Source organism: Pseudonaja textilis, chromosome 14 (assembly GCF_049901715.1).
Source record: "Pseudonaja textilis isolate UNSWEBS1 chromosome 14, rPseTex1.2, whole genome shotgun sequence".
In the NCBI taxonomy this organism is placed as follows: Eukaryota; Metazoa; Chordata; class Lepidosauria; order Squamata; family Elapidae; genus Pseudonaja; species Pseudonaja textilis.
In genome coordinates, this window is record NC_142003.1 from 14,239,459 (window position 1) to 14,266,258 (window position 26,800).

At 45.6% G+C, this 26,800-nt stretch overlaps 1 protein-coding gene across 3 annotated transcripts in view; it reads left to right on the forward strand.

Annotated features, from left to right (window-relative positions):
* The first annotated feature begins 1,281 nt into the window (after positions 1-1,281).
* SLC5A11 (solute carrier family 5 member 11) overlaps positions 1,282-26,800 on the forward strand; it is a 43,883-nt gene continuing 18,364 nt past the window's right edge. Inside the window, exons 1-9 of one of the 3 annotated variants that reach the window (XM_026704089.2) lie at positions 1,282-1,573; positions 2,786-3,088; positions 7,930-8,001; positions 12,341-12,445; positions 13,251-13,310; positions 15,929-16,033; positions 22,093-22,198; positions 25,099-25,179; positions 26,270-26,475. In XM_026704089.2, the coding sequence (XP_026559874.1) occupies positions 2,954-3,088; positions 7,930-8,001; positions 12,341-12,445; positions 13,251-13,310; positions 15,929-16,033; positions 22,093-22,198; positions 25,099-25,179; positions 26,270-26,475 (870 nt within the window). In that variant the 5' untranslated portion in view covers positions 1,282-1,573; positions 2,786-2,953. Of the gene's footprint in view, positions 1,574-2,421; positions 2,565-2,785; positions 3,089-7,929; positions 8,002-12,340; positions 12,446-13,250; positions 13,311-15,928; positions 16,034-22,092; positions 22,199-25,098; positions 25,180-26,269; positions 26,476-26,800 lie in introns of those variants that run through there. The other 2 variants (XM_026704090.2, XM_087912625.1) reach the window with 2 other exon arrangements.

Genomic DNA, 26,800 nt, shown 5'->3' on the forward strand with positions numbered 1-26,800 from the left:
GAAGGCTGGTCGCCCCGAACACGAGGCAGAAGTGAGCCCCGGGGAACATGGTAAGTCTCCGCTCCTGGCTTGGATCTGTGGGAGCGCTTGAACCCTCGGGGTGCATCTCCAAAGGCCCACGAGCGGCAGTCGCAGAGTGGCAAGAGCAACAGCCCTGGCCAGCCACATGGGTTGTTGGCTCTCTTGGTCCAGGGGATCCCTTTCCATGCACGGTTGCCCCTAGCACAGCCTGGAAGAAGAATCTTAGCGGCCCTCCTCAATTTTCTCTTTGCCAAAGGACAAGGAGGATGCCCAGATGTTCTCCCAGAGGACAGGTGTAGGGCAAGGCAGGCAGTTATTGCCATCCAACCTCCGACTTGCCTTGGCGTTTCATCGGGGCTCTGTGGCTTGAGGGCAACGCTAAACATCCCCATCCAGCTGCAGAAAGACTGCCCCCCCCCTCCAAAAAAAACCCCCTGACTGGTTCTGGTGCTGGCAAGCAGGGATGCGCTTCATAAATTGTTAAGGCTGAGTTAAATCTGTTTTTCTCCTAGCAGAACCCCCAGGCAGGCAGGAGTGGCTCCACTCTGACCCAATTCCCCTCCTCTTCATCACTGCCAAACAAATAACTGCAAAAATGGCTGCAGGCAAGATATTTTTTTTTAAAAAAAAAACCCAAAACATCTCTGTTGGATGGAGATGAAAAACGAGTGAAATGGTGTCTGACGGAAAGGAACTTCATTCTCCAAAGTAGCTTCAAATGGAAGAATGCTTTCTATTATTGTTGAAGTTACACGGCACAAACTTTGGGGGATACGAGATGGTTTTGCAGGAGAGAAAATTTTGCATTATTCAATTGAAACCTGTTGAAGGATCCGGCTAGATCAGCCCCAAAGTCCTTCCTTTCCCCCCCATCACTAGAGCAGCCCTTGCCAGCCCTCAGTCTTTGGCCCCAGGAAAGCTCCATCCTGCAGGGTTGTGCCAGTAATTTTCCTCAGTGAGACCCAAGTCAAAGGAATCTATTTTTCTGTCCTCTGTCATAGCAGCCAGCAACGCGCCTGAAGCTCTGGTGTTCCTTGGCCCCTTCCTGAACATTTCCAGATCGGCCCTGTGGTGCAAAGCCTCCAGAAATCTTCCAGAGTAACGGAGCTGGCCCGTCTTCCAGTTCCAGGCAAGCCACAGAGAGAAAGAGAGAGAGAGAGAGAAAGAAAATTGCATCAATGTGCAAGGTGGATGAGTTGCCTTCCAGCCTCACCCTCCAAGTACCTCCTTCAGCTGGAGAGAGAAACTTGTTTGTCTGCTCTCAGAAAACTCCCACACAACACAACACAACACAACACAACACAAGGTGTTGGGAACAGGAGTAGCCTCCCGAAACTTATTTTCTGAGACTTCTGTTCCCAGCCTTGGACTCAGCAGATAAGACAACTGCTTGCGGTGGAAGTGGGACCTCTCTTCCGGCAGTTTCACCAGCCTGGTTCCAGCACAAAGAAGGAACGGTATCTCAACAGCTAGACTTTCTCCCTGGATCCCAACCTCTTTGCAAAATATTTACTTTAGGGAAAAGCTCCATGTTTTCCTCTCCTAACTGAAGGTAAGCCAGCGAGGGAAGAAGTTTGCTAAATGTTTGGATGAAGTTTTTGTTGTTGCTTCGAGTGCTTGGGGGCTGACTCTCCACCGTAGCTCTTGGCACTCCTTTGCATGACGCCATCTCTGAGAAACAGACCTGGGTTTGTTAATCCAGTATTGTCTACCCTTCAGTTGCAGCAATTCAGGACTGGGGGACCAATGGTCCAGAATGGGGTGGGGGTGGATGAAGTCCCTTGCATTGGAGGTACTCAGCGGGCGGTTCGGGGGGGTGTTTTAATTCCTGCCCTGTGAAGTGGTCGCACCTGATGAGCTCTAGATCCCCATCAGTGGTGGGATTCAATTTTTTTTACTACTGGTTCTGTGGTCGTGGCTTGGTGGGAGTGGCAGGGGAAGGATACTGCAAAATCCCCCTTCCCCCCCCCATCCCACTAACCTGCTTTCCAGCTCCGTTCTCCTGTGCAGGGCAACCAAAGGAGACCCAGCCAATCAGCTGGGACTCAATGGGAGGCAGAGAAGAGATGGGGTTGGTGGGCCCAGTCAGAGGTGGGATTGGCCGGTTCTCCGAAAGACTCCAAATTTCCACTACTGGTTCTCCAGAACTGCCCAGAACCGGCTGAATACCACTTCTGGACCTCATCCAATGTGAGGGTTCTAGGCAGTGGTGGGATTCAGCCAGTTCTCACCAGTTCAGGAGAACCAGTGTTTTAACTTTCTGAGCAGTTTGGCGAACTGGTTGTCAGAAGAACTCCTTAGAGCAGAGAACCAGTTGTTAAATTATTTGAATCCCACCACCGGTTCTATGTTCCAGCTGGTCATTGCATCTAAAAAGCCAGCCCCAGAGACTTGACTAACGCAGAAGAGGAAGTGTCCTTGGCTGTCGGTGGGGACAGAGCAGAGAAACTTCTGTGGCTTCCTACAGCTATGGTTGCCTCGGCGTCTTGCTGCTTAGCCCGATCTACAGATTGCATTTGATCCAGTGCAACTGAGCTCCAGGGGTGTGAACAGTAGAACCGAGGCATTCTGCCTCAACATGCCAACAATGGGCCCATTCTCCTGGCTCTGTTATTTTTTTCTCTTTCTCTCTCTCTTGCGGGATTAGAAAGCAAACAAAGCTAACCAAAAGCAAATAGAGTGACCTTTGCATCACTTTAGCCAGTCGGTCTAATTTAGAATCTGTCACAATCACTTTTTTTCTCTCTCCCTCCCCTTGCTGTAGCGAACAAACAGAACTCCTGCTGGACTCAAACCCAGAGCAGGAGCGCCGGGACAGAGCTGCCTTTCCCCAAAGAAGAAGGGGATCCGACTTGCTCCTTCTCTTTCGTGTCCCCGCAGATCCACGCGCTAGGGCAGGCGAGGCAGCTGGCAGTCAGGACGAGCAGCAGCGATGGAGCCGAGTGGTACCGTCCCCCCGTCTCCACCCCACAGCAGCTGGACTGCCTTCCCCCAGCGGACCTTGGAGGCTGTGGATATCATTGTCCTGGTTTTGTACTTCATCTTTGTGTTGGCTGTGGGCCTGTGGGTAAGGAGGGCTGCCTCTCGGGCATCGGCTGGGCACGCGGGGCGGAAAGATCCATTGGGCTCTGCAGGCGGTTTCAGGGAGGGAGAGCCCCCAAATGTAATGGTTAGAATAGAATAGAATGGAATGGAATGGAATAGAATAAAATAGAATAGAATAGAATAGAATGGAATGGAATGGAATAGAATAAAATAGAATAGAATAGAATGGAATGGAATGGAATGGAATGGAATGGAATGGAATGGAATGGAATGGAATAGAATAGAATAGAATAGAATGGAGGAAGGAGAATAGAATAGAATATGGAATGGAATGGAATGGAATGGAATAGAATAGAATAGAATAGAATAGAATAGAATAGAACAAAACAGAATAGAATTCTTTATTGGCCAAGTGTGATTGGACACACAAGAAATTTGTCTTGGTGCAAATGCTCTCAGTGTACATAAAAGAAAACATACATTCGTGAAGAATCAAGAATCATAAGGTATAACAAAGGGGACAACAAGCAATCAAATCATACTAGGAAACAATCAATATAAATCGTAAGGATACAAGCGACAAAGTTACAGTCCTCCAGTCACAAGTGGGAGGGGATGGGCGATAAGGAGTGACGAGAAGATTAACAGTAATAGCAGTGCAGACTTTGTAAATAGTTGGACAGTGTTGAGGGAATTATTTGTTTAACAGAGGGATGGCGTTTGGGAAAAAAACTGTTCTTGTGTCTAGTTATTCTGGTGTGCAGGGGTCTATAGGGTTGTTTTGAGGGAAGGAGTTGAAAGAGTTTGTGTCTGGGATGTGAGGGGTCTGTAAATATTTTTACAGCCCTCTTTTTGACTTGTGCAGCATACAGGCCCTCGATTGAAGGCAGGTTGATAGTAATTGTTTTTTCTGCAGTCCTAATTATCCTCTGAAGTCTGTGTCTGTCCTGTTGGGTTGCAGAACCAAACCAGACAGTTATAGAGGTGCAGATGACAGACTCCATCATTCTTCTGTAGAACTGGATCAGCAGCTCCTTGGGTAGTTTGAGCTTCCAGAATTGGCGCAGACAGAACATTCTTTGTTGTGCATTTTTTAGTTCTCCTTAGGAGCCAAGCACAGGTGGTGGATTTGAGGGTCTTTCTAGAGACACAGCATCCCATAGTTTGGTCTGTTTTTATTAGCTTCGTAAATCTAGCTGATATCTGGAAGGCTCCTGTGTAAGACCTGATCCAGCTGTGTCTTCCAGGGCAACCTTCTCACAGGGAGGGCTGGCCCTGTCCTGGCCCTTTGTCAGCTGGGCAGCCCTGCGGTGGGAGGGAGTTTGTGGCATCGTAAGCTCACTTAAGCCGGGGATTTTCCAAATGGATGATTTGTGTTTGCGGAGGGGGTTGTGTGTTAAAGGTTATGCAGGGGCTGTAGGTTGAACTCATCCAAGGTGCATTGCGGTTCAATTGCTTTTTGCTGCTAAATCTTTACTAGCAAATCCCCCGGGGACACGAAGGAAGCAGCTAGAAACCACTCATCCTTAAGAGGGGTGTGTGTGTGTGTGCGTGTGTGTGTGTGTGTGTGTGTGTGGTTTAGAGCCATTGTTAACTCCTGGTGACTGCCTGGACTTGAATAGAGCTATAAGCCCATCCTTTTCCTGAGCTCTGGAGGGCTTTTTGGGGGGGGAGGGCAATTCAGGGCATTCGCGGATGGTGGCTTCAACGGCACCTCCGTGGCCGCCAGATTGACTTTTTTTCAGCTCCCTGGAGTAGCCTGAGTTCCTGCTCCTCAACTGGGGGAACACATCCAGTTTTGCTCTCGACCTTTCTTGACATAGAGCAGAGGCTACGTTCCAAGAAAGGGAGATGGGCCAAGGGAGGATGCAAATCGAAATGTAATTTAATTGATCTGAATTCTCAGTCAACTAACCTGGAGTGCGATTCATTGGATTGCTCTCAATGTGCTTCGCGGTCTCCCTTTTCTGCCACTTTTGGCGCCAGCTCTGGGGACAAAGTCCTGTGGGGCCACCTCGGTCTGCAGGAGAGGAGTGTACCTGGGGTGTTCCTCCCTCTCCACCTGAGGCCCACCTGAGATGGCTCTTTTATAGGAGCGAATGGTGGTGGACAAACTCTCCGTGGAAGCTGGACAGCAGCTCAGGGGTTAGATCTGTGGTTTGTTCCTGCTCTGGAGGACACATTACAGCAGCTACTGTTAGAATAGAATAACAGAGTTGGAAGGGACCCCAAAGGTCTTCTAGTCCAACCCCCAGCCTAGGCAGGAAACCCTACACCACTTCAGACAAGTGGTTATCCAATAACTTTTTAAAAAAAAACTTCCGATGTTGGAGCATTCACAACTTCTGTTCTCTTGGATCAGGCCAAGAATAAAGAATGGCTTAACCTATGACCAGAATTATCCAAAGTCCACAAAATCTATCCTGGCTAGTCTAAAGGAAAGAAGAATTAAGGGTGACATGATAGCAGTATTTCAGTATTTGAGGGACTACCAGAAAGAAGAGGGAGTCAAATTATTCTCCAAAGCGCCAGAGGGCAGGACAAGAAGCAATAGATGGAAACTAACCCCCAAAAAAGAAGCAACCTGGAATGAAGGGGAAATTTCCTAACAGTGAGGACAATTAACCAGTGGAACCGCTTGCCACCAGAAATCATGGGTGCTCCAACACTGGTGGTTTTAAAGAGCCTAAACAGCCACTTGTCTGAAATGGTATAGGGTCTCCTGCTTGAGCGGGGGGCTAGACTAGAAGACCCCCAAGGTCCCTTCCAGCTATTCTATTCTATTCTATTCTATTCTATTCTATTCTATTCTATTCTATTCTATTCTATTCTATTCCCATTCCTTCCCTTCCCTTATTCTATTCTATTCTATTCTATTCTATTCTATTCTATTCTATTCTATTCTATTCTATTCTATTCTATTCTGCAAAATATATTCTGTAAATGCATTAGTGTCCCACTTCACAACTTTTGTGGCCAGATCCTGGGTCAGGCATAGTCTTTTCCCACACCACGTGGTTTGCAGAGACTAACACTTGCTAAACATCTCACAGTTTCTGCTGTGAAAGGCAGACTTTGACATTTTTGTGGCATTGTTCATCATCTGGCCAGCCTTGTAGTTCAACTTTAGTTCAACATCTTGCAGAGTTGTGCGAGATAGGATCCTTGCCCTTGATCAGGGGAATCCAGGAAGTCTCTCGTTTCTCCGGGCACCCTCTTCCAGGTCAGGGCCACCCACTTGGCCTGGAGCCTGGGCAAAGACCACAATCGCATTATCACATAGTTTCATGGCTCCTGGCTCACTTGTTTGCACTACTGGCTGGGTCAAGGCTACGCTCTTTGGGCTCTGCGAGGCTGCCAACTTCACAGGACTTTGGTACACAACAAGGCTACCAAGAGGGGTGGATCCTGCTTCAGTAGTGGTATTCTACCGGTTCAGCCCAGTTCATGTGAACCAGTAGTAAAAAAAAATGCTACTGTTTGGCCAAACCAGTATTTCTTTTTTTTTTTCCCCTCTCAACAATCAGCTGTTCCAATGATCAGCTATGCCAGGATGCCCCTCACCGTCTTACTGCTTTGCCCAGGAGGCTTCCCTGAGGCCCAGGAGGCAAAAGGGGCATGCGGAAGGGGTGCTGTGCGGCCCTCCATGCGCTCCATTTTTTGCCTCCTGGGCCTCAGAGAAACCTCCTGGGAGCAAAAACGGGCTCTCGGGAGGCTTCCCTGAGGCCCAGGAGGCCAAAAAAAGGATGTGGGAGGGTGGGTGCTGCAAAAGAAGAAGAAGAAGAAGAAGAAGCAGCCATGCCCACCCAGTCACATGGCCATGCCCACCTAGCCACACCCACAGAACTCCGCTGGCTGAGGAATTCTGGGAGTTGAAGTCCACAAGTCTTAAAGTTGTCATGATTGGAGAGCCCTGATTTAGACGACTGATTTTTGCAGCGCTGATACCTCAGAATTCTGGGAGTGGAAGTCCACAAGTCTTAAAATGGCCGAGGCTGGAGACTCCTCTTCTAAGGGATTCTCTTGCCAAAGAACTCTGCCCCATCACTCTGCAAGGAAACCAGCAAAATGCCAGGTGCCCATCCCTCTACCCGAAGCATCTTATCAGTTGTAGCTCTGTGGCCCAACTTGGCACAACATCTAACAAAAACTGGTTTTTTGATGGGCATTTTTCCATGAATTAAAATCATCTGTCTCAACACCGGGTACGGGTACTTGACAGTAGGAAATGCTCAACCAGCAAGCTGAAGGTGTACTGTAGAACCTTGATTCGGAGGCCTTCTTCTTCTTCCTGTGTCTCTTTCAACATCCCCAAAACAGGAAACCCCAGGAATTTGCCCCAGGGTGAAATGGGACCCTTCCCATTGTCAGCTTGGAAGCCATTTTTCTTTGAGGCTTCTGAGCTGCCACGTTCAGTGTCGGGGAATTCGAGAAGGGGATTTCAAGGAGCAGTGGAAGGTTTCTCATAACAACATTCCTTTCTCAGAAAGTCAAGGACATGTCACCCTGCACCTGGAGGGGAGTGACTGGGGACAGACTCCAGATGGAACAAAGTAATGATTGGACCATGTGATGAACTATTGGGTGTAGGGGCTGGATTTTGGGTTTTCTTTGGGCTAGGGAAAACCTGGAACTTTCAGATTTGAGTTTTCCCCAGATGTGCCAATATGACATCTCTAAATTAAATGGGTCTTTGGGAAGATGATATTCTTGGGGTCTTTTTCCTTGGAGGTTGTTATTTAGAACACTGACACCCATATTTGCTCCTACTTGCCTGTTTGTTATGGGTGGGTGGGTGAATTGTAATTTGTGGAATCCTTCATATTCTCAGCCAATAAAGTCATTTGTCTTTTAATATTTCAGTCCATGTGGAAGACAAAGCGAAGCACCGTCAAGGGTTACTTCCTTGCTGGAGGCGAGATGGTTTGGTGGCCGGTAGGTTATCTCCAACTTTAGCTTGTCTACAATGTTTTGTTTCCTATCATCATCTTCTTCTGCCTAGAGCTGGCCCAAGGTGAGCTATCTGAGTCAGGACTAGAACTCACCATCTCTAAGTTTCTAGCCTGGTGTCTTCACCATTACAACAAGGTACTTTGAAAGGGCCAACTGGTTTGGGTTTCTGGCCACTGACAATTTCCTTCCACACCCAGCCCTAAATCACCCAGACCAGGGGTCTTCAACCTTGGCTACTTTAAGACTTGTGGACTTCAACTCCCAGAATTCCTCAGCCAGTGAAGTCTGAAGGAGCCGGAGAAGCCTCTCTTGTTGATAGACAAGATGCTGCCAAAGGCCAGGTTGTCTGAACTTGCCTGGGAATTTAAGGAACAGCAGTGAGAGTGTCAGCTTCTCCTCTAGCAGGTCTCCAAACTTGGCAACTAGAAAGAGTGGAAAGAAAAGCAACCAGGATGATGAGGGGACTGGAGGCTAAAACATACGTTGAATGGTTGCAGAAACCAGGCATGTCTAGTTTAGGGAAGGGAAGGACCAGGGGAGACATGATAGCAATGTTCCAATATTTGAGGGGCTGCCACAGAGAGGATTGGGCTGATCAAGGAGAGATTCAACCTAGAAATAAGGAGAAATTTTCTGGCAGAACAATCAACCAGTGGAACAGACTCTGCCTTTGGAAGTTGTGGGAGCTTCATCACTTGAGATTTTCAAGAAGAGATTGGACTGTCATTTGTCAGAAATGGTGTAGTGTCTCCTGCTTGGGTGGGGGGATTGGACTAGATGACCTACAAGGCCCCTTCCAACTCTGTTAATCTGTTAAAGAATTTTTAGCTTTCAATATCCCCTGATACAATGAAAACTTGTGGACTTCAACTCTGGGAGTTGAAATCCACAAGTCTAAAAGTTGCCAAGTTTGGAGACCTCTCTGTCCTATAGTTTTATTTATTTATTCATTTGATTTATTTGATTTGTCAATCGCTTACAAGATAATAGATATAAGTATAAGCATGAGTAAGAATACAGGAAATAGGTACGAATAAATGGGGACAATAGGACAGGGACGGTAGGCACAATGGTGTACTTATACAAATCCCTTACAGACCTCTTAGGAATGGAGTGAGGTCAAAAGTGGTTAGTTTGAGGTTAAAGGAGTGGGGGTTAGAGGATGTAAGAACAGAGTCAGGTAGTGCATTCCAGGCATTGACCACTCTGTTGCTGAAGTTGTACTTTCTACAATCAAGTTTGAAGTGGTTTACATTGAGTTTGTATCTGTTGTGTGCTCTTGTATTGTTGCAGTTGAAGCTGAAGTAGTCATTAACTGGTAGGACATTGTAGCAGATAATTTTGTGTGCTACGCTTAAGTCTAACCATAGGCAGCATAGTTCTAGGTTGTCCAAGCCCAAAATCTCAAGCCTGGTGATATAGGGTATTCTGTTCTGAGTAGGGGAGTGTAGTACTCTTCTCATTAAATACTTCTGGACTCACTCAATTGTATTAATGTCCAATATGCAGTGCAGATTCCAGACTGATGAGCTGTATTCGAGTATTGGTCTGGCAAAAGTTTTGTATGCTCTAGTTAGCAATTCAATATTTCCGGAGGAGAAGCTTCGTAAGATTAGATTTACAACTCTTAATGCCTTTTTGGCAATGCTCTTGTACTGAGCTCTGGCGCTTAGGTCATTTGATATGAGAACTCCAAGGTCCTTGACAGAGTGAGGATAATCAATGAGGTCATATCTGCCTATTTCATATTTGGTGTACTGATTTTTTTGACCAATGTGTAGCACAGAGCATTTGTTGGTCGAGATTTGGAGTTGCCAGATGTTTGACCATTCAGACACATAATCAAGGTTGCTTTGAAGGACAGTAGCATTGCCAGTGGTGTTGAATAGCTTTACATCATCTATGAAGAGGACGCAGTTGCTTATAAGGTGATCGCAAAGGTCATTTATATAGAATATAAAGAGTGTGGGTCCTAGAATGCTACCTTGGTGGACACCGCTATTAACTGGAGCAGGGTTTGATACAGTGCTCCCTATTTTTACTATTTGTTAGGAATATAAGCCACCTAACAGGTATTTGGATTGGAAATATATAAACCAGGATAGACATTTTAATACTGTCTCTTAAGGGAATGCAAAAACTGCAATTGGGTGTGGTTCTGCAAATGGCCATGAGATGGAGCCAGAAACCTGAGTTATTCAGAGTGTGTCTGAGTGAGTCTCTGTTTCCTTCTGTTGGAGAGTATTGCCGTTCCTCCATTTTTCCTAATTGACTGATATTACTGGATTTGATGTAAGTCTGATACTGAACTGTTTTTGACATTGGAATTTGTTATTGGATTATCCCTGGATTGAAAACTGACTGATCTTACCTGTGAATGATTTTGGACTCCTTAGCTTGAACTTTGCTTACACGTTTCTGGAAGTAAAAACCTACATTTACTGTACAGTGTATCTGTGTGCTGTGTGTGTATTATTCAAACACTACTCTCAAATACGTCTCCCTGTATGCGCTCATTCTCCTAACGGGGAATTACCTCAACACTATTTGTTGCCTGTTTGACAGAAATGCAGTAATCCACTTATGGAGGGATCCAGAAATGCTGTAAGAGTTTAGTTTTAACAGTAGTTTGTCGTGTACCACTGAATCAAAGGCTTTGCAGAAGTCTATGTAAATTGCATCTATAGCTTTACCCTGGTCGAGTAGAGTAGTCCATATGTTTTTGCAGTGTAGGAGTTGTAGATTGCAGGACAATTTTTTCCTGAAACCAAATTGTTTTTTGGAGAGTAGGTTGTTTGACTCTAAGTGGAGAGTGATGAATTGGTTAATGATTGATTCCATGATTTTGCACGTGACACAACACAGTGAGATTGGTCTGTAGTTTTCAACCAGGCTGGGGGTCACCTTTTTTGAAGATAGGGATGACCGTAGCTAAGGACCATAGGGTTGGAAAGGAGCTGGTTCTGAATGATATCTCATATATAATCCTTAGGGGTTCCGCTATGGCAGAGGAGAGCTTTTTTAAGAAGTATGCGCATGTTCCATCTGGGCCAATAGATAGGGATGGTTTTAGGTTTCGTAGTGCCTTTTCTAGTTATCTTCTGTAATGTCAATATGTAGTACGTTATTACAGATAGTTGTGATACGACTAGGAAATGTGGGGCATGAACCATTGCTGTTTACAAAGACTGAACTGAAGAATGTGTTGAAGAGATTGGCCTTCACAGCTTCATCATTGCAGTCTTTCCCATTTGGTCCTTTTAGGGGTGGGATGGTTCTTGATACTTTAAGTTTGGTGTTAACAAAATTGTAGAAGGCGTGAGTGGATATTGTACGTAGGAGGTTTTCCTCTTGCTTGCAGTGGTAATTTGTGCATTCTGCCTTTATCTGTCGGCATTGGGTGTTGTATTGGTTTTTAAAGTTTGCTACGTAGCTAGTTTTGTTTTTAAAAACAAAAATTAGTTTAGTTTTTCTTTTTTAGTGTCAGGATAGGCATCCCAAAGGAGAAATTGGGTCTTGGGTCAGGACAGGTGATGCAGAACCCCTTCATGGCAGGTTTTGCACTCAAATGGCAGGTTTTGCACTCAAATGGCAGGTTTAGAAGGTGCTCCAATACAAGATGTTTTATCATTGTCATTTAGCCCCAACAAGACTTGCAAAAATATATCCAAATTTAAACCCTAATTGCTGGAAATGTAAACAGGTGCAAGGTAGCTTTTTCCATGTATGGTGGCTTTGCCCGGAAATTAAAAAATACTGGATCAAAATACAAAAATGGTTAAAAGAAATTATACACTGCCGAATAGAATTGAAGCCAGAACTGTTTCTATAGGGGATTATTAAGGGAACATATCCTAAAAAGATTAAATATTTGATCTTACACATCACCACAGCAGCGAGAATTGCACTTGCACAATCTTGGAAAATTGCTACTATACCAACAGATTGTTTAGTAATAAAAAAAAATGTCGATTGTGCAGAAATGGACAAACTAGAATTAAACAATAAGGAAGACTCAGAATATTACTCAATTTGGGATAACTGATATCAATGGATAGATAGTAGGAATATGAAGTGGATAGATCAGAATAAGATATAAACATGTATATGTATATGATTAATTAGAAATGTATGAAAATGTTTGAATATAGCTAAGATTTTTAGTACTGTCAAAGAATGATGGAGAATTGTACAAATATATATATATTTTAGGGCTTACTTGTATTTTAACGTTTCAAATTTCAGTAAAGGCTTAAAATTAAAAAAAAGGAAGAAAGAAGGCACTCCAGATTCTCACCGATCCCCGATTTCCTTTTCACAGGTGGGAGCTTCCCTGTTTGCCAGTAATGTTGGCAGCGGGCATTTCATCGGCTTGGCTGGCTCTGGGGCGGCTTCTGGAATTGCTGCCACGGCCTATGAATGGAATGTGAGTATCATTTTTATGGTCCCTTTTATCCTGGCTGGCACAGGGCAGGGGGCAAAGTTTTCCTCTAACCTGCAGGTTCATCTCTCTATTTCCTGGGCCTGATCTGACTGATTGAAGGAGACCAAACTTTCCCAGGAGCTGTTTAAAGAAGTCCGCAAAAGTGTTGCGTCTTTTGTGTGAAGAGCTGATGCTCCTTCCTCCCAGCTCTGGTGCCTGGCTAGAGGCATCTTGGATTGAGTCAGTCTTTGCACACCCGGAGTATAGAGACAAGTAAATGGAACGCTGAGACAGAATAACGGTGTTGGAAGGGACCTTGGAGGTCTTCTAGTCCAGCCCCCTGCACAAGCAGGAGATTCTATCCCTTTTCAAACAAGTGGCTGTCCAGTCTCTTCTTAAAAGCGCCCACAACTTCTGGAGGTAAGTGATAGCAATTGTCCAGTGTTTGAGGGGCTGCTCCAGAGAGGAGGAAGGGGTCAAGCTATTTTCCAAAGCACCCGAAGGCCAGACAAGGAATAATGGATGGAAACTGAACAAGGAGAGAGATTCAACCTGGAAATAAGGAGGAATTTTCAGACAGTGAGAACCATCAACCCATGGAACAGAAGCCCTGGGAGCTTCATCACTGGAGGCTTTCAAGAAGAAAGTGGCCTGCCATCTGTCAGAAATGGTGTAGGGTCTCCTGCTTGGGCAAGGGGTTGGACTAGATGACCTACAAGGTCCCTTCCAACTCTGTTAATCTGTTATCTGCAGATTTTCGGAGGGAGGGGTCTTCCGTCTCCCTAATGGCTCTGTGGTCTCTCCTCAGGGGATGTTTTGTGTCCTGGTGCTGGCGTGGCTGTTCGTTCCCATCTACCTTGCAAGCGGGGTAAGTAAGTCAGCGCCCAGAAAGCTCTCCTCTGCTCTCCTGGAGAGTCGAGCCCTTTTCGATCGCACCTGCCCTTTCTTCCGCCTTTACCTTCACCCGAGAAGGGCCTTGTGCAGCCAGGCCATAGGGCAGAGCCTCTGGGGTTTGGCTCCCTGTCCAAAGGGGCTGGAAATGCCTTCCTTCCTTTCTTTTTTTTTTTGAAACACATTTTATTAATTCTAACAAGAAACAAACAAGACAAAACATCATTAAACACTTTAAAAAAAAGGTTTTGTTTTTTTTTAGTCCTTCCTTCCTTTCTTAAAGCGCTTTGAGCAAGGGCATCTCTCAGCCTCTTTGCTCCGCTGGCAAGACCGGGCACTGTCAGTTCCTGAGCGCACATCTTCATGCACCCCTGGGTCTTAGCATCTTTAGAGGCCCCCAAGGTGGCTTATATTCCATAATGTCAGAAGTGGCATTCAGCCGGTTCTGGCCAGTTCTGGAGAACCGGTAGCGAAAATTTTGAGTGGTTTGGAGAACTGGCCAATCCCGCCTCTGACTGGCCCCGCTAACCCCATCTCTTCTCTGCTTCCCATTGAGTCCCAGCTGATTGGCTGGGTCTCCTTTGGTTGCCCTGCACAGGAGAACGGAGCTGGATAGCAGGTTAGTGGGGTGGGGAGGGATTGGGGATTTTGCAGTAACCTTCCCTGGCCACGCCCACCAAGCCACACCCACCAAGCCAAGCCACACCACACCACGCCCACCAAGCCACGCCCACAGGACTGGTAGTAAAAAAAATTGAATCCCACCATTGGAAGGAAGAGAGGAACAAAAGGAGAAGGAAGAGAGGAAGGAAAGGGATGGAAAACAGGAACAAAATCAGTGATGGGATTCAAAAACTTTTACTACCGGTTCTGTGGGCGTGGCTTAGTGGGAGTGGCAGGGGAAGGATACTGCAAAATCCCCCTTCCCTCCCCACCCCCCTAACCTGCTTTCCAGCTCCCTTCTCCTGTGCAGAGTAACCAAAGGAGACCCAGCCGATCAGCTGGGACTCAATGGGAGGCAGAGAAGAGATGGGGTTGGCGGGGCCAGTCAGAGGTAGCATTTGCCGGTTCTACGAACTACTCAAAATTTCTACTACCGGTTCTCCAGAACCGGTCAGAACCTGCTAAATATCACCTCTGAACAAAAGGGGAAGGACGAGAGGAACAAAGGCAGTTGAACTTCCTACATCTTAAAGTTGCCAACGATGAGAAGCTCAGAGTGGAGGGGGGAGGGGCTTCCCACACCACTGTCCTTCACACCTGGACTGTAAACCCTTCAGCCTGGGGATTGACCAGTCCTTACTCTAAGTTTTTATTACACAAGGAGAAAGACCACTTGTGAAATTAGTAACGGGCCAAATGCCCCCTTAGCTGGTGTGCATAACTAGCAATTCTCAAATGAATTCCAACTAGTAGGCTGAAAGAAAAACAGGTCTACCTCTGTTTTACACCCCATTTGCTCCCTCTAGAAAATTTGAAGTACCTACTTTCTCCTCCTCGTGCACCAACCGTCAGCGCCTTCCAGCATTTAGCTCTGTTTTCCAAGCTCACTGGGTTTTCTATCTATTTCCTAGAGGAAGCAAATGGGGTGTAAAACAGTGGTGGAGCTGCCTCTCTCCTTCAGCCTCCTAGTTGAAATTCATTTGAGAATTGCTAGTTATGCACGCTAGCTAAGGGGGCATTTGGCCCGCTCCTAATGTCACAAGTGGTCTTTCTCCTTGTATAAGGATAATAATAATAAAAAACCCCTTAGATTAAGGGATTTATAGGGCTGTGTTTTCTGCAGGCTGCTTTGCAGCTGGGGTGGGGGTGGGGAAGGGACTGTGGTTGGCATAGTCAGTAGCACAGGAGGATTATTGGAACATGCCCACAATGTATTTTTCCTTAGCTCTCCTTCCTTCTCTTTTCCAGCACTCCAGGAGGCTTCATACTGTAGCTCCCAATAGGGACTGGTGTTTAATTACAGAGATAATCCTCCACGTATCACCATAATAGAGCCCCAAATTTATGTTGCTATAAGTGAAACATTTGTTAAGTGAATTTTGTCTCATTTTACGATCTTTCTAGCCACCATTGTCAAGTGAATCATTTCGGTTGTTAAGTGAGTAATCCAGCTGTTAAGTGAAGGCTGGCTTCCCCCGTTGATTTTGCTTGTCAAAAGGTGACCCCAGGATGCTACATAAATGATAAATATGAACCAGCTGCCATGCATCCGGATTTTGATCACATAACTATGGGATGCTGCAACGGTCATAAATGTGAAAAATGGTCCAAAGTCACTTTTTCAGTGCTGTTGTAACTTTGATTGGTTCCTAAATAAACCATTGCAAGTCAAGGATTTCCTGTAATTATTTTAATCAGTGTATTTGGCCACCCACTTTCCAGAGTGTCTTGGGGTAGCTAGCAAGGCATTAAAAGCCAACCCAAATAGGGGCTAACGGGGGCTTCGTTTGCTGGGGAGGTTGAAGATTTGAGAGGTAGAAGAAGGGTGTGAAATAATTCGTCTCCTAGGCTGTTTTGTATAAAATTCAAGATATCCCCAACAAATCAAAGCTACGGTTTGGTAAAAGATGTCATCCTTTTCGTCCTTCCCAGGTTACAACCATGCCAGAGTATTTGCAGAGACGGTTTGGTGGCAAAAGGATTCAGATCTTCCTTGCAATTCTCTACTTGTTTATCTATATATTCACCAAAATTTCAGTAAGTAAGGAGACGAGAGGAGACAGAACAGAACTGGCTTGGAAAGAGTAGGTCAACATAGGCTTCATAAGTGACTTTTTGATGTTTCTCGCGCATTGTGGCAGACCGACAGGTTACAGGAGGGAATTAGGGAGGTGCTGTGTTTGAGATCCCAAGGCTAAAAGATGCGCAGGACCAAAGTGGGCATAGAAGCCGCATCTGTGGGTAGCTTCTTTCCAAAGGCGCAGGTCTTCCTTGGCTTCACGATTCTAGGAAATGCGCAAATGAGTTAAGGAAACACTCACGGATGAAGTAGGGGCTTCAGAGTGAGTAGGGGGTGTGCCCTGATGTCCTAACCAAAACATGACACTCCCTGGGATGTGTGCTGCTGTGGCCTGTAGGCCGACAGCCTCTCCAGCAGCCAAATCAGAGGAGGAGGAGGAGGAAGCGTGGGAGTCAAGATCAGCATCAAGGCAACCTGGGAGCTCTGAGGGGGAAGAGGGAATGGAGTAGGCAGAGAGAGAGAGACAGAGGCGGAGCCTTGGCCATCCGTCAGCCCTCAGATGGAGAGTCAACAGCCCCCAGGTCTGGAAGTGGCTGATGAGGAGGAGGAACAGCTGAGTCCAGTGACTGATGCATGGAATGTACAGAATCAAAGGAGAGGAGAGCAGTGGAAATCTATCGGCTGGTCCTTGGGATGGAAGAGCCACTGCTGCTAATGAGGCCCCAATCTAGCTCTGGTGATAAAAGGCAGGTGGGGGTGGGAGATGAATGGACAACTATTCATCTCCCCGCTGGACAAACTTGTTAGCCTGCGGTGAGAGAGAGGGGGGGAGGAGGGAGAGGGAGAGGGAGAGAGGGTGGGCAGAGGCAGAGGCAGAGCCTGGGCTGTCTGTTATCCCTCAGATGGAGAGTCAATAGCCCCCAGGTTTGGAGGTGGCTGATGAGGAAGAGGAGGAACAGCTGGGTCCAGTGCCCGACGCGTGGAATGTACAGAAGGCAGAGGAGAGCAGAGCAGTGGAAATCTATGGGCTGGTCCTTAGGACAGAAGAGCAACTGCTGCTAGCAAACACTGCAGGTAGTCCTTGACCTACATCCACAACTGAGACATTGGTTTAGTGAATTTTGCCCCAGTTCTTGTCACAGGTTTTTAAGTGAATCAGTGCAGTTGAACAGATAAACAGATAATCAGAGTTGGAAGGAACCTTGTAGATCATCTAGTCCAACCCCCCCACCCCACCCAAGTGGGAGACCCTACACCATTTCTGATAAATGGCAGTTCAATCTCTTCTTGAAGGTCTCAAATGATGGCTCTCCCACAAACTTCTGAAGGCAACTTTCGTTCCATTGGTTGATTGTTGATAAGTGAGTCCCCCGGTTGTTAAGTGAATCCGGCTTCCCTGTTGACTTTGCTTGTCAGAAGGTCACAACAGGGAATCACGTGACCCAGGGACACTGTAACCGTCATGAGTACGAGTCACTTGCCAAGCATCTGAATTTTGATCACATGACCACAGGGATGCTATAAGTCATAAGTGTGAAAGAAGTCTGTAAGTCAGTTTTTTCAGTCCCGTTGTAAACTGTGAACAGTCATTAAATGAATTATTGTAATTCAAGGGCTACCTTTATTACTACAATGCCTGTGGGAGTCTGAATCCGAGGAGGAAGCCAGACAGCTGATAGGGAATGGGAGTGTGGCTCCGTTGGCTATGGAGGAAACTGGGAAGAGCAAAGTCCGGCTGGGCAGAGCAGGAGAGAGGTAGAACAAGGGAGAGGGAGTTCAGAGGAAGACCCAGGCCCACCCCCTCTTCATCCGAGGGCACGCAGGGAGGAATGAAGAAGGGAGCAATGTTACTTGTGTGGCTTATGTGGGAGGAAAGGGCCCTGATTCCCTTCATTAGCCACAGCTGGGAAGACAGTTGATAAGAAAGGCAGGCTGTGTGTGGCAGCTGCTGGGAGCAAACATGACTTTATCCTGTGTTGTTGTGGCTTATCTTCCCAACTGTGTGAGTTTTGCCGTGCCTTCAAGCCTGAGATTCTTGCTTCTGCTCTGCCAAACTAATTACTGCAGTTTGGTTTGTTTGGACTTTAAATTACAGTTTGTGTTGCTCATGTTTTGGACTTAATTTTCTGCAGCCAAAGGCTGTTCCTGGGATAATTTTTCTCCAGCCAGAAGGTAACCTGGACATTGGGAACAAATAAGGGACTCTTATTGCTTGTCTGACTGTGTTGCCTTTGTGCCATGCCCTGGGTCATCACATCTTCCTTCATCAGGATACGAAAGGAATCTAGGATTTTGATCACAGATCCATTCCTGAAAGTATGCAGGGAGGGCAGGCTCTCTCAAAACATTTCCACCAAGCATGGTTTTCCAAAAGAGTCCTAAAACTCACCCTGGGAGAAGCCCAAAGGATGTTAATATTTGCATCTTCAAACCATCCCTTTGGTTATCTTGCACAGCCTCAAACAAGGAAGAAAAAAAAATGAATTCAAAATGTTGCATTAAAGTGGAATCACAAAGCATTGGAGTTAAACTTTTTAATATTTAGTAGTTGTTCCAAGTTCTGTTAGGCCTGGGTCCAGAATTGCCCTCCTTATCTGATTTGTTTGCTGATATTTCAGTGCTGGTTTCCATTTGTTTGTTTTGTTCTTGTTTGAAAATCTATTCCCCAGAGAGAGAGAGAGAGAGAGGAAGGTGAAGGAATTGCCCACACTAAAGGAACGTGTTGTGTGTGTGGGCAGGCGGGCACAGACGATGGGCTAGTGTCCTTGTTTAGTCATTTACTCTTCTGTTTGACTACTCACATTTAATGAGTAACTGGCTAACCTTTTGCTTTGGTCACTTATTAACCACAGAGGACATTCAATCCCACCCAGGAAAGATGCCACTTCAGTTGGGTTGTTAGGTAGGAGTCCCAACATTTGGTTCCTATCCAAAATGTCTTCCCCAGGTTTTCAACTCTTGACAGATAAGAGAATGCAGACGTTTCAAACTGGGCTTTCAATTTAATTCAGAATAGAGTTGGAAGGGACCTTGTAGGTCATCTAGTCCAACTCCCTGCTCAGGCAGGAGGCCCTATAACCATGTCATACAAATGGCTATCTAATCTCTTCTTAAAAACCTCCAGTGATGGAGCCACCTACAACATCCCAACCAGCCACTCCACTGGTTGATTCTTCTTACTAGTAGGATGTTTCTCCTTTGTTTTAGTTGCTTCTCATCTTGGTTGGTTTCCACCCATTGTTTCTTGTCCTGCCCTCTGGTGCTTTTGAGAATAGCTTGACCCCCTTTTCTTTGTGGGAGCCCCTCAAGTACTGAGACACTGCTGTCATGTCCCCCCTACTCCTTCTTTTCTCTAGACTAGCCATGCCCAATATCTGCAATTGTTCTTCATGTTTTAGTCTCCAGGCTTTCAATCATCTTAGTTGTTCTTCTTTCTCTGCACTTTTTCCAAAGCCTCATCATTATTTGGGGGGATGGGGGGGAGGGTGTAATGTGGTGACCTGGGATATAAAACTGGTCACCACATTACAGAAAAGAGAAAATAGCTACAAACCCACTGAAGGGGGAGAGCTGGGTTACTCTAGGATGGCAAAAGATTTTTACCCCCCCAAATCAGAGTGGTTACATTTGCCCCAAGACTGTGACAAAATTCTGAACTGCTTTTTATTAGTTCTGCTTGACCAATTTTGTACATGGTTCACTGGGCACAGCTGCCATGTCCTCAAATAGTTCTCTTCAGTGGCTTTGCTCCACTTTGACTATATGTTATAGTCACATAGTTAAGGGTTTAAGATATTTCCAATCAGCTTCAAAGGAAACATCTAAAGCCATTTAGCCTTGTTCTGTTCATCCAAACAATGGCAATATTTTGTGCCGGTTTTGTACTGTTGAATATGCACCCACACACATTCTTAATTCCAGCTTGGAAATAATGGGACACTGAATAAGTGGACGTTTTTTTCTTGTAATTTATTGTTTGCAACTTATGTACCAAGGAATCTCAACATTTCTTGGTTTTACTTTCTGTGTCAATCTATGTTAGTTGAGATGTAAAAGAAAAAAAACAGGCTCAAATGCTTAAGCCACTCCTAAATCAATCAGTATAGAAATATGGTATAGATTTGGTAACAATGGCAATCAGTTCAGAAGTATTCAAAAGCTTCATAGGAAGTTTGGGCGGTATGGGGGCTCAGTGGTTAAGATAGTGGGCTTGTCAGCCAGCAGCCCAGGTTTGAGATCTGGGTGCCATGTGACAAGGATGTACTCCAGAGGTGGTATTCAGCGGATTCTGACTGGTTCTGGAGAACCGGTAGCAGAAATTTTGAGTACTTCTGGAGAACCAGCAAATCCCACCTCTGACTGGCTCTGCCAACCCCATCTATTCTCCGCCTCCCATTGAGTCCCAGCTGATTGGCTGGGTCTCCTTTGGTTGCCCTGCATAGGAGAACGGAGCTGGAAAGCAGGTTAGCGGGGTGGGGAGGGAATGGGATTTTGCAGTAACCTTCCCCTGCCATGCCCACCCAGCCACATCATGCCTACCAAGCCACGCCCACAGAACCGGTAGTAAAAATAATTGAATCCCACCACTGGTGAGCGCCCATCCTCCCCATAGCTCCTGGCAATCTAGCAGTTCGAAAACATTCAAATGCAAGTAGATTAATAGGTACCACTTTGGTGGGGAGGAAACAGTGCTCCGTGACATCATGCTGGCCACATGACCATGGAAATGTCTTTGGACAGCACTGGCTCAATGGTCTTCAAATGAAAATTAGTACTATCCCTTAGAGTAGGCAACAACTAGTGGAGCAAAATCCACAGGGATTCCTTTACCTTTTACCTTTAATAGGAAGTATTATCGGGACATGGTGGCTCAGTAGCTAAGACGCTGAGCTTGTCGATCAGAAAGGTCAGCAGTTTAGTGGTTTGAATCCCTAGAGCCACGTAACAGGGTGAGCTTCCATTACTTGTCCCAACTGCTGCCAACCTAGCACTCTGAAAGCATGTTAAAAAAATGCAAGTAGAAAAATAGGGACCCCTTTGGTGGGAAGGTAACAGTGTTCCGTGCACCTTCGGCGTTTAGTCATGCTGGCCACATGAGCACGGAGACGTCTTTGGACAGCGCTGGCTCTTCGACTTTGCAACAGAGATGAGCACTGCCTCCTAGAGCCGTAAACAACTAGCACATATGTGCTAGGAAGTATGATACTCTTTTCAAATGTAAGGTATGTTTAGATATTTAGCTTTATAATTTGCAACAGCCAGACTGAAGCAGAAAAAGAGAAGGAGGACATCTCAATCAATAGTTCAAATATTGACCAGCCAATTTATAATTACTGTGCTTGAAACAAAGATCAAATATAACATACCCTTTTAGAGAATAATTGAGAAGAGAAATTATTTAGGCTTTAAGCCAGAGGTCTTCAAACTTGTCAACTTTAAGACTTGTGGACTTCAGCTATGCTGGCTGGAGAATTCTGGGAGTTGAAGTCCACAAGTCTCCCACAAGTTTGGGGATTCCTGCTTTAAGCCCTTGGCCTGGACCACCTAATTCTTCCTAACCAGGCTCTTAGGGCAGGACCAAAAGCAGCGATTTTCCTTTGGAGAAAATTGTCATTAAAGGGCATATAGCAGACAAGGACATCTGCTTTCAACCACACGGTGCTCCTGGCAGGACAGAGACAGGACAAGAAGCAATGGGGTTGCCACATGAGAGGGAGATCCAACCTGGAAATAAGGAAAAATATCCTAACAGTGAGAACAATTAATCAATGGAACAACTTGGAGTTGTGGGTGTTCCACAACTGGAGGCCTTCAAAAAAAAGATCGGACATTCATTTCTTTGGGTTGCAATAAGATCTCCTGCCTTGAGAGGGGGGTTGACTAGAAGACCTCAGAGGTCCCTTCCAGGCCAGCCCTTGGATTCTAAGAGAGACTGCTATCGATCTATATACCCAAGTGCCACCATTAGTGTAGGGAATACAACACAACATTTGTCCAACTGTCTTCTAATTGGAGTCAGCCCAGGCAAGATAGTTAGCGAGATTTCAACGTTAGACATTTCTTCTCTCTCTTGCAGGTTGACATGTATGCTGGGGCTCTCTTCATCCAACAGGCCTTGCACTGGGACCTCTACATAGCAGTCATTGGTTTGCTGGTCATCACTGCAATTTACACTGTGGCAGGTAGATGTTAACACCATAAGAGTGGGTCTTTTGCAGTTACTTCTGGACCCTGAGCTCTGGGGAAGGAGTTTCGGGGGATGGCTGGGATTGTTTGGTGTCCTATCATCCAGCTTCAGGTAGTTGAGGGCTTGACCCAAGGGTACGGAGAGAAAGCATGTTCCCTTATACCAGGGGTCTTCAAACTTGCGGACTTCAACTCCCAGAATTCCTCCTCCAGTCATGTTAACTCAGGAATTCTGGGAGTTGAAGTCTGCAAGTCTTAAACTTGCCATGTTTGAAGACCCTTGGCATAGAACGTAGACTCATAGGGCTAGAAGGGACTTCAGAAGCCTTCTAGTTCAACAATGCTGGAGACCTTATACCAGGGCTCTTCAAACTTGACAAACTTAGCTCAGGAATTCTGGGAGTTGAAGTCCGCAAGTCTTAAACTTCCCAAGTTTGAAGAACCTTGCCTTAGAAGATTTAGCCACCGGTGTGGAAGTCTACATGATGAATATGTAGCATGTGTATAGGTGACTCACCCTAATATACCTGAAGCATTGATTCAATTCTCCTTTGTGACCATCAGTTCTTCTTGGGGCTTCAGGTGCTGCCCTGACTTTTGTTGCTTTTTCTGAGACCTTGTTTTGCCCCACTGCCAACTAAAAAAAATATAGCGAGGGGGGTAACATTGCATGTTTTGTAAAAAATAATAATAATAACTTGGATACACAGATGTGCTTTGCAAAAAAGAAAATATCAGCGTCTTAGATATGTTGACTTACAGAGAAGGAACAGCTTGAAATTTCCAAAGCAAAAGATTACTGTGTTCTGGCTTTCTTTAGAACATACCACCTCTTTTCATCTTCCTTTGCTTTGAACTTCAGTTAAATGATGTCTTCAAAGTTTCCTCTTTCTTTTAACTACTTGAAAAGACTTTTTTAAAAAAAAAAGTTAAAAAGACGCGGTATTCAGCTGAGTGCTTTTGTGTACTGCCCAGGGAACTACTTGTTAACAAGGAAGAGAAAAACAGGGGAAATTAAACCACGTGGGAGAAGGCAAGCAAAGAGCCAGTTATGATCTTAGCTAGATCAGGGCTCTCCAACCTTAGCACCTTTAAGACTTGTGGGTTTAAACTCCCAGAATTCCTCAGCCAGCAAAGCTGAAGAAGTCCACGAGTCTTAAAGTTGCTAAGATTGGAGACCCCTGAGCTAGATCACTGAATGCCTTGACGGGGAGGGCAGAGACGTCTTCCTTACCAGGCTGTCTGAGCTCCACAATCCCCCAAAAGACATTTGAAGAGGATAGCAAGAGTTCAATCAAATCCTCTGAAAGCTGATGTGGGTCCCACAAAAAAAATCACACACACACACACAACCCCTCCAGCCTATGCAAAAGGCAACCCACTTGTTTGATAACTTTACTAGACTGTTTAAACTAGAAATATAAAAACAAACACAAACTAATAATGGCGATAGGACAGAGAATAAAGAGCAAAGCCAAAAGTGCAGGGAAAAAAAACAGAAAAAGAAAAGAATTGACTTCTGGTTTTCTTTTATAACAGACCGAAGTATGAATTTAAATTTAAACCACTCACTCTAAAGTTACCTCAGTTTCATTTTTCCTATAATCTACGATGTTTCTAATCATCAAAAGGAGGTGCCACAATTTCTTTTCTTTCTTTCTTTTTTATTTCACAGAGAAGGGTTTTCAAATCAGCATTCATATTAATTGGTGTATTTTCTCGAATCAAAACGTCAATGTTGTCATCCCTGCCAGTGCCGTAAAATGGTTTCTTCTCTTCCCAAAAGGGCTGTTTTCCAACTGGCGCATCTCCCCTGTTGAGAAAGTCTTGTTGTATTAAAAATAGCAAAACCAAATGTAGGCTAGGTATGTGAGAGGCAAATAATCAGATGCATGGTATTTTTGACTTGGATTTCTAGTTAGAAAAACAAATAGGCAACCCTTCAAAGAAACCTCCCAATATTTAGAATTAGAATAGAATGAGCTGGAAGGGACCTTGGAGGTCTTCTAGTCCAGCCCCTTGCTCAAGCAGGAGACCCTATACCATTTCAGAGAAGTGACTGTCTAGAGCAAGGGTCTTCAAACTTGGGAAGTTTAAGACTTGTGGACTTCAACTCACAGGATTCCTGAGCTAACATGACTAGAGGAGGAATCCTGGGAGTTGAAGTCCCCAAGTCTTAAAGCTGTCAAGTTTGAAAACCCCTGGAGACTCTTCTTAAAAACCTCCAGTGATGGAGCACCCACGATTTCTGGATGCAAGCTGTTCCACTGGTAAATTGACCTACAAGGACCCTTCCAACTCTGTTAATCTGTATCAATGCTTAGGCATACTGGATTATCCTCACTGTTTAAAAAATTCTCTTTAATTCCAGGTTGCTTCTCTCTTTAATCAGTTTCCATCCCTTGTTTCTTGTTCTGCCTTCTGGTGCTTTGGAGAATAATTTGACCCCCCTCTTCTTTGGGGCAGCCCCTCAAATACTGGGATCCTGCTATCATGTCATCCCTAATTCCTCTTTTCTTTAGACTAGCCAGACGTAAATCCTGCAACTGTTCTTCATATGGTTTAGTCTCCAGGCTTTTGATGATCATCTTAGCTGCTCTTCTCTGAACTTTTTCCAAAATCTCAACATCTTTTTTGTAGTGTGGTGACCGAAATTAGTTGCAGGATTCCAGTGCCACATTTAAATCACACCTGAATTAAAACATCCATTTTCTGATAGGTATAAAATTAACTTTAGTTACTGAGAGTCGCTTGATAGTGAGATGGGGGACATGCAGATTTAACAGATAAAATAATAATAAACCTTTCCATATTCAGGGAAGGGCTTTTTTGAGGCTAGTCCAAGACTTTTTGGGCAGAAACTGGGCCCCGATCTAACTCTTACTGCTTTCTACAGGTGGCTTGGCAGCAGTGATTTACACGGACACCCTGCAGACGGTTATCATGTTGGCTGGCGCACTCACCCTAATGGGCTTCAGTGAGTACTCTATGTGTGTGTGTGTGTGTGTGTGTGTGTGTGTATGAGTGGTGGGTTTCCAAAATTTTCCCTACCATTTCTACGTGCGCGCACATGCAGGGCTCAAATACTGACCTCAGTCAAGGCTGGATAGCTGCTTGGAGTGTTTTGAAGCTCAGCTGAGGCACGGCAATCTGCTCTGCTGCGCGAATCAGCTGAGCTAAACAACAAGGAAATATAGGAGAGGTATCGGCAGGTGCAGGTGCATAGGGCCAGCTAGAGGTGGTATTGGCTGGCTCTCCAAACAGTCAAGCATTTTGCTAACAGTACTTCAGAACTATTCTGAACCATCTGAACCGGCTGAATACCACCTCTTGGGTGGCGGGGTGTATGAGTGTGTGTTCAGAATTGCTGTTCCTTAGCTTGCTGTCTGTGGAGGCAGCTGAACTGGTCTGTTTCTGTTGTGGTCCACCAACACTCTGCGGAGCTGGCAGCAGAGTTAGACAGTGGGGAGAAACATGGGCCAGTCTGGGAGTCTGGAGAGGACTCAGGCAATGGTCCTGCGTCAGATACAGAGATGGAGCCAGGGCCATCTGGAAGTTATGTGCTGACTCCGGAGCTTCCACAATCTGGCAGCAGCGAGGCAGAGGAACAAGGGGAGCCTGTTCCCTGTGCGCGTGTACGCAGACCTGCCAGAAGGCAAGAGCAAGTAAGATAAAAGGGGCGACTTGGGAGTAAGGCTTGGAGGTGACTGACCCCTCCCATAAGACATAGAGGAGGAGCAAAGGGACTTTGCAGGAAGTAACTTTGTTCATTCTGGTCAGTTTAAAATCTGAAGCTCTGTGTTGACTTCGTGCTCTGTTTGGCCTTGTGCAACTCATTTAGTCACTGGCAGCATTTCAAGGGAGATAAAGGTGTGTGCTTATCAGCCTTATCCCGAAAGACTGTGGCGGACTTCTGCTGGATTACTCATCAACTGTTTGGGACTCATTACGGGCTGTGAATGCATCTAATTCACAGCCATTGAAATAAAAGAAAAAGGGTTTTGGGAACAGCGGGCGATTGTTACTGTCTCAGGAATCCTTGGTCAGAACAGTTTCAACCTCTCTAGGTTTTGCCAAAGTCGGAGGCCTTGAGGACCTGAAGAACAGATACTTCAAAGCCATTGCAAGCAACCACTATGGAAACACCAGCTGCGGCTTGCCAAGAGAGGATGCCTTCCACATATTCCGGGACCCTGTCACATCCGACTTTCCCTGGCCAGGAATCCTAGTGGGAATGACCATCCCGTCTTTGTGGTACTGGTGCACTGACCAGGTAATTCAGCTTATCAGCTATGTTTGTCTTCTGGGTGAGGAAGAGCTTTGAAAGATAATGGTTTCCCACGTCCAGTTGTATCTGACTCTAGGGTCTGGTGCTCATCTCCATTTCTTAGCTGAGGGAGCCAGCTCTGTCCAAAGACATTTTTGTGGTCATGTAGACAGCATGGCTATATGCCAAAGGCTCACAAAAACCGGTCACCTTCCCACTGAAGTGGTACCTATTGATCTACTTGCATTTGCATGCTTTCGAAACTGCTAGGTGGACAGGAGCTGTGGCAATTAACAGGAGCTCGTCCCTTTGCATGGCACTCGGATCTTGA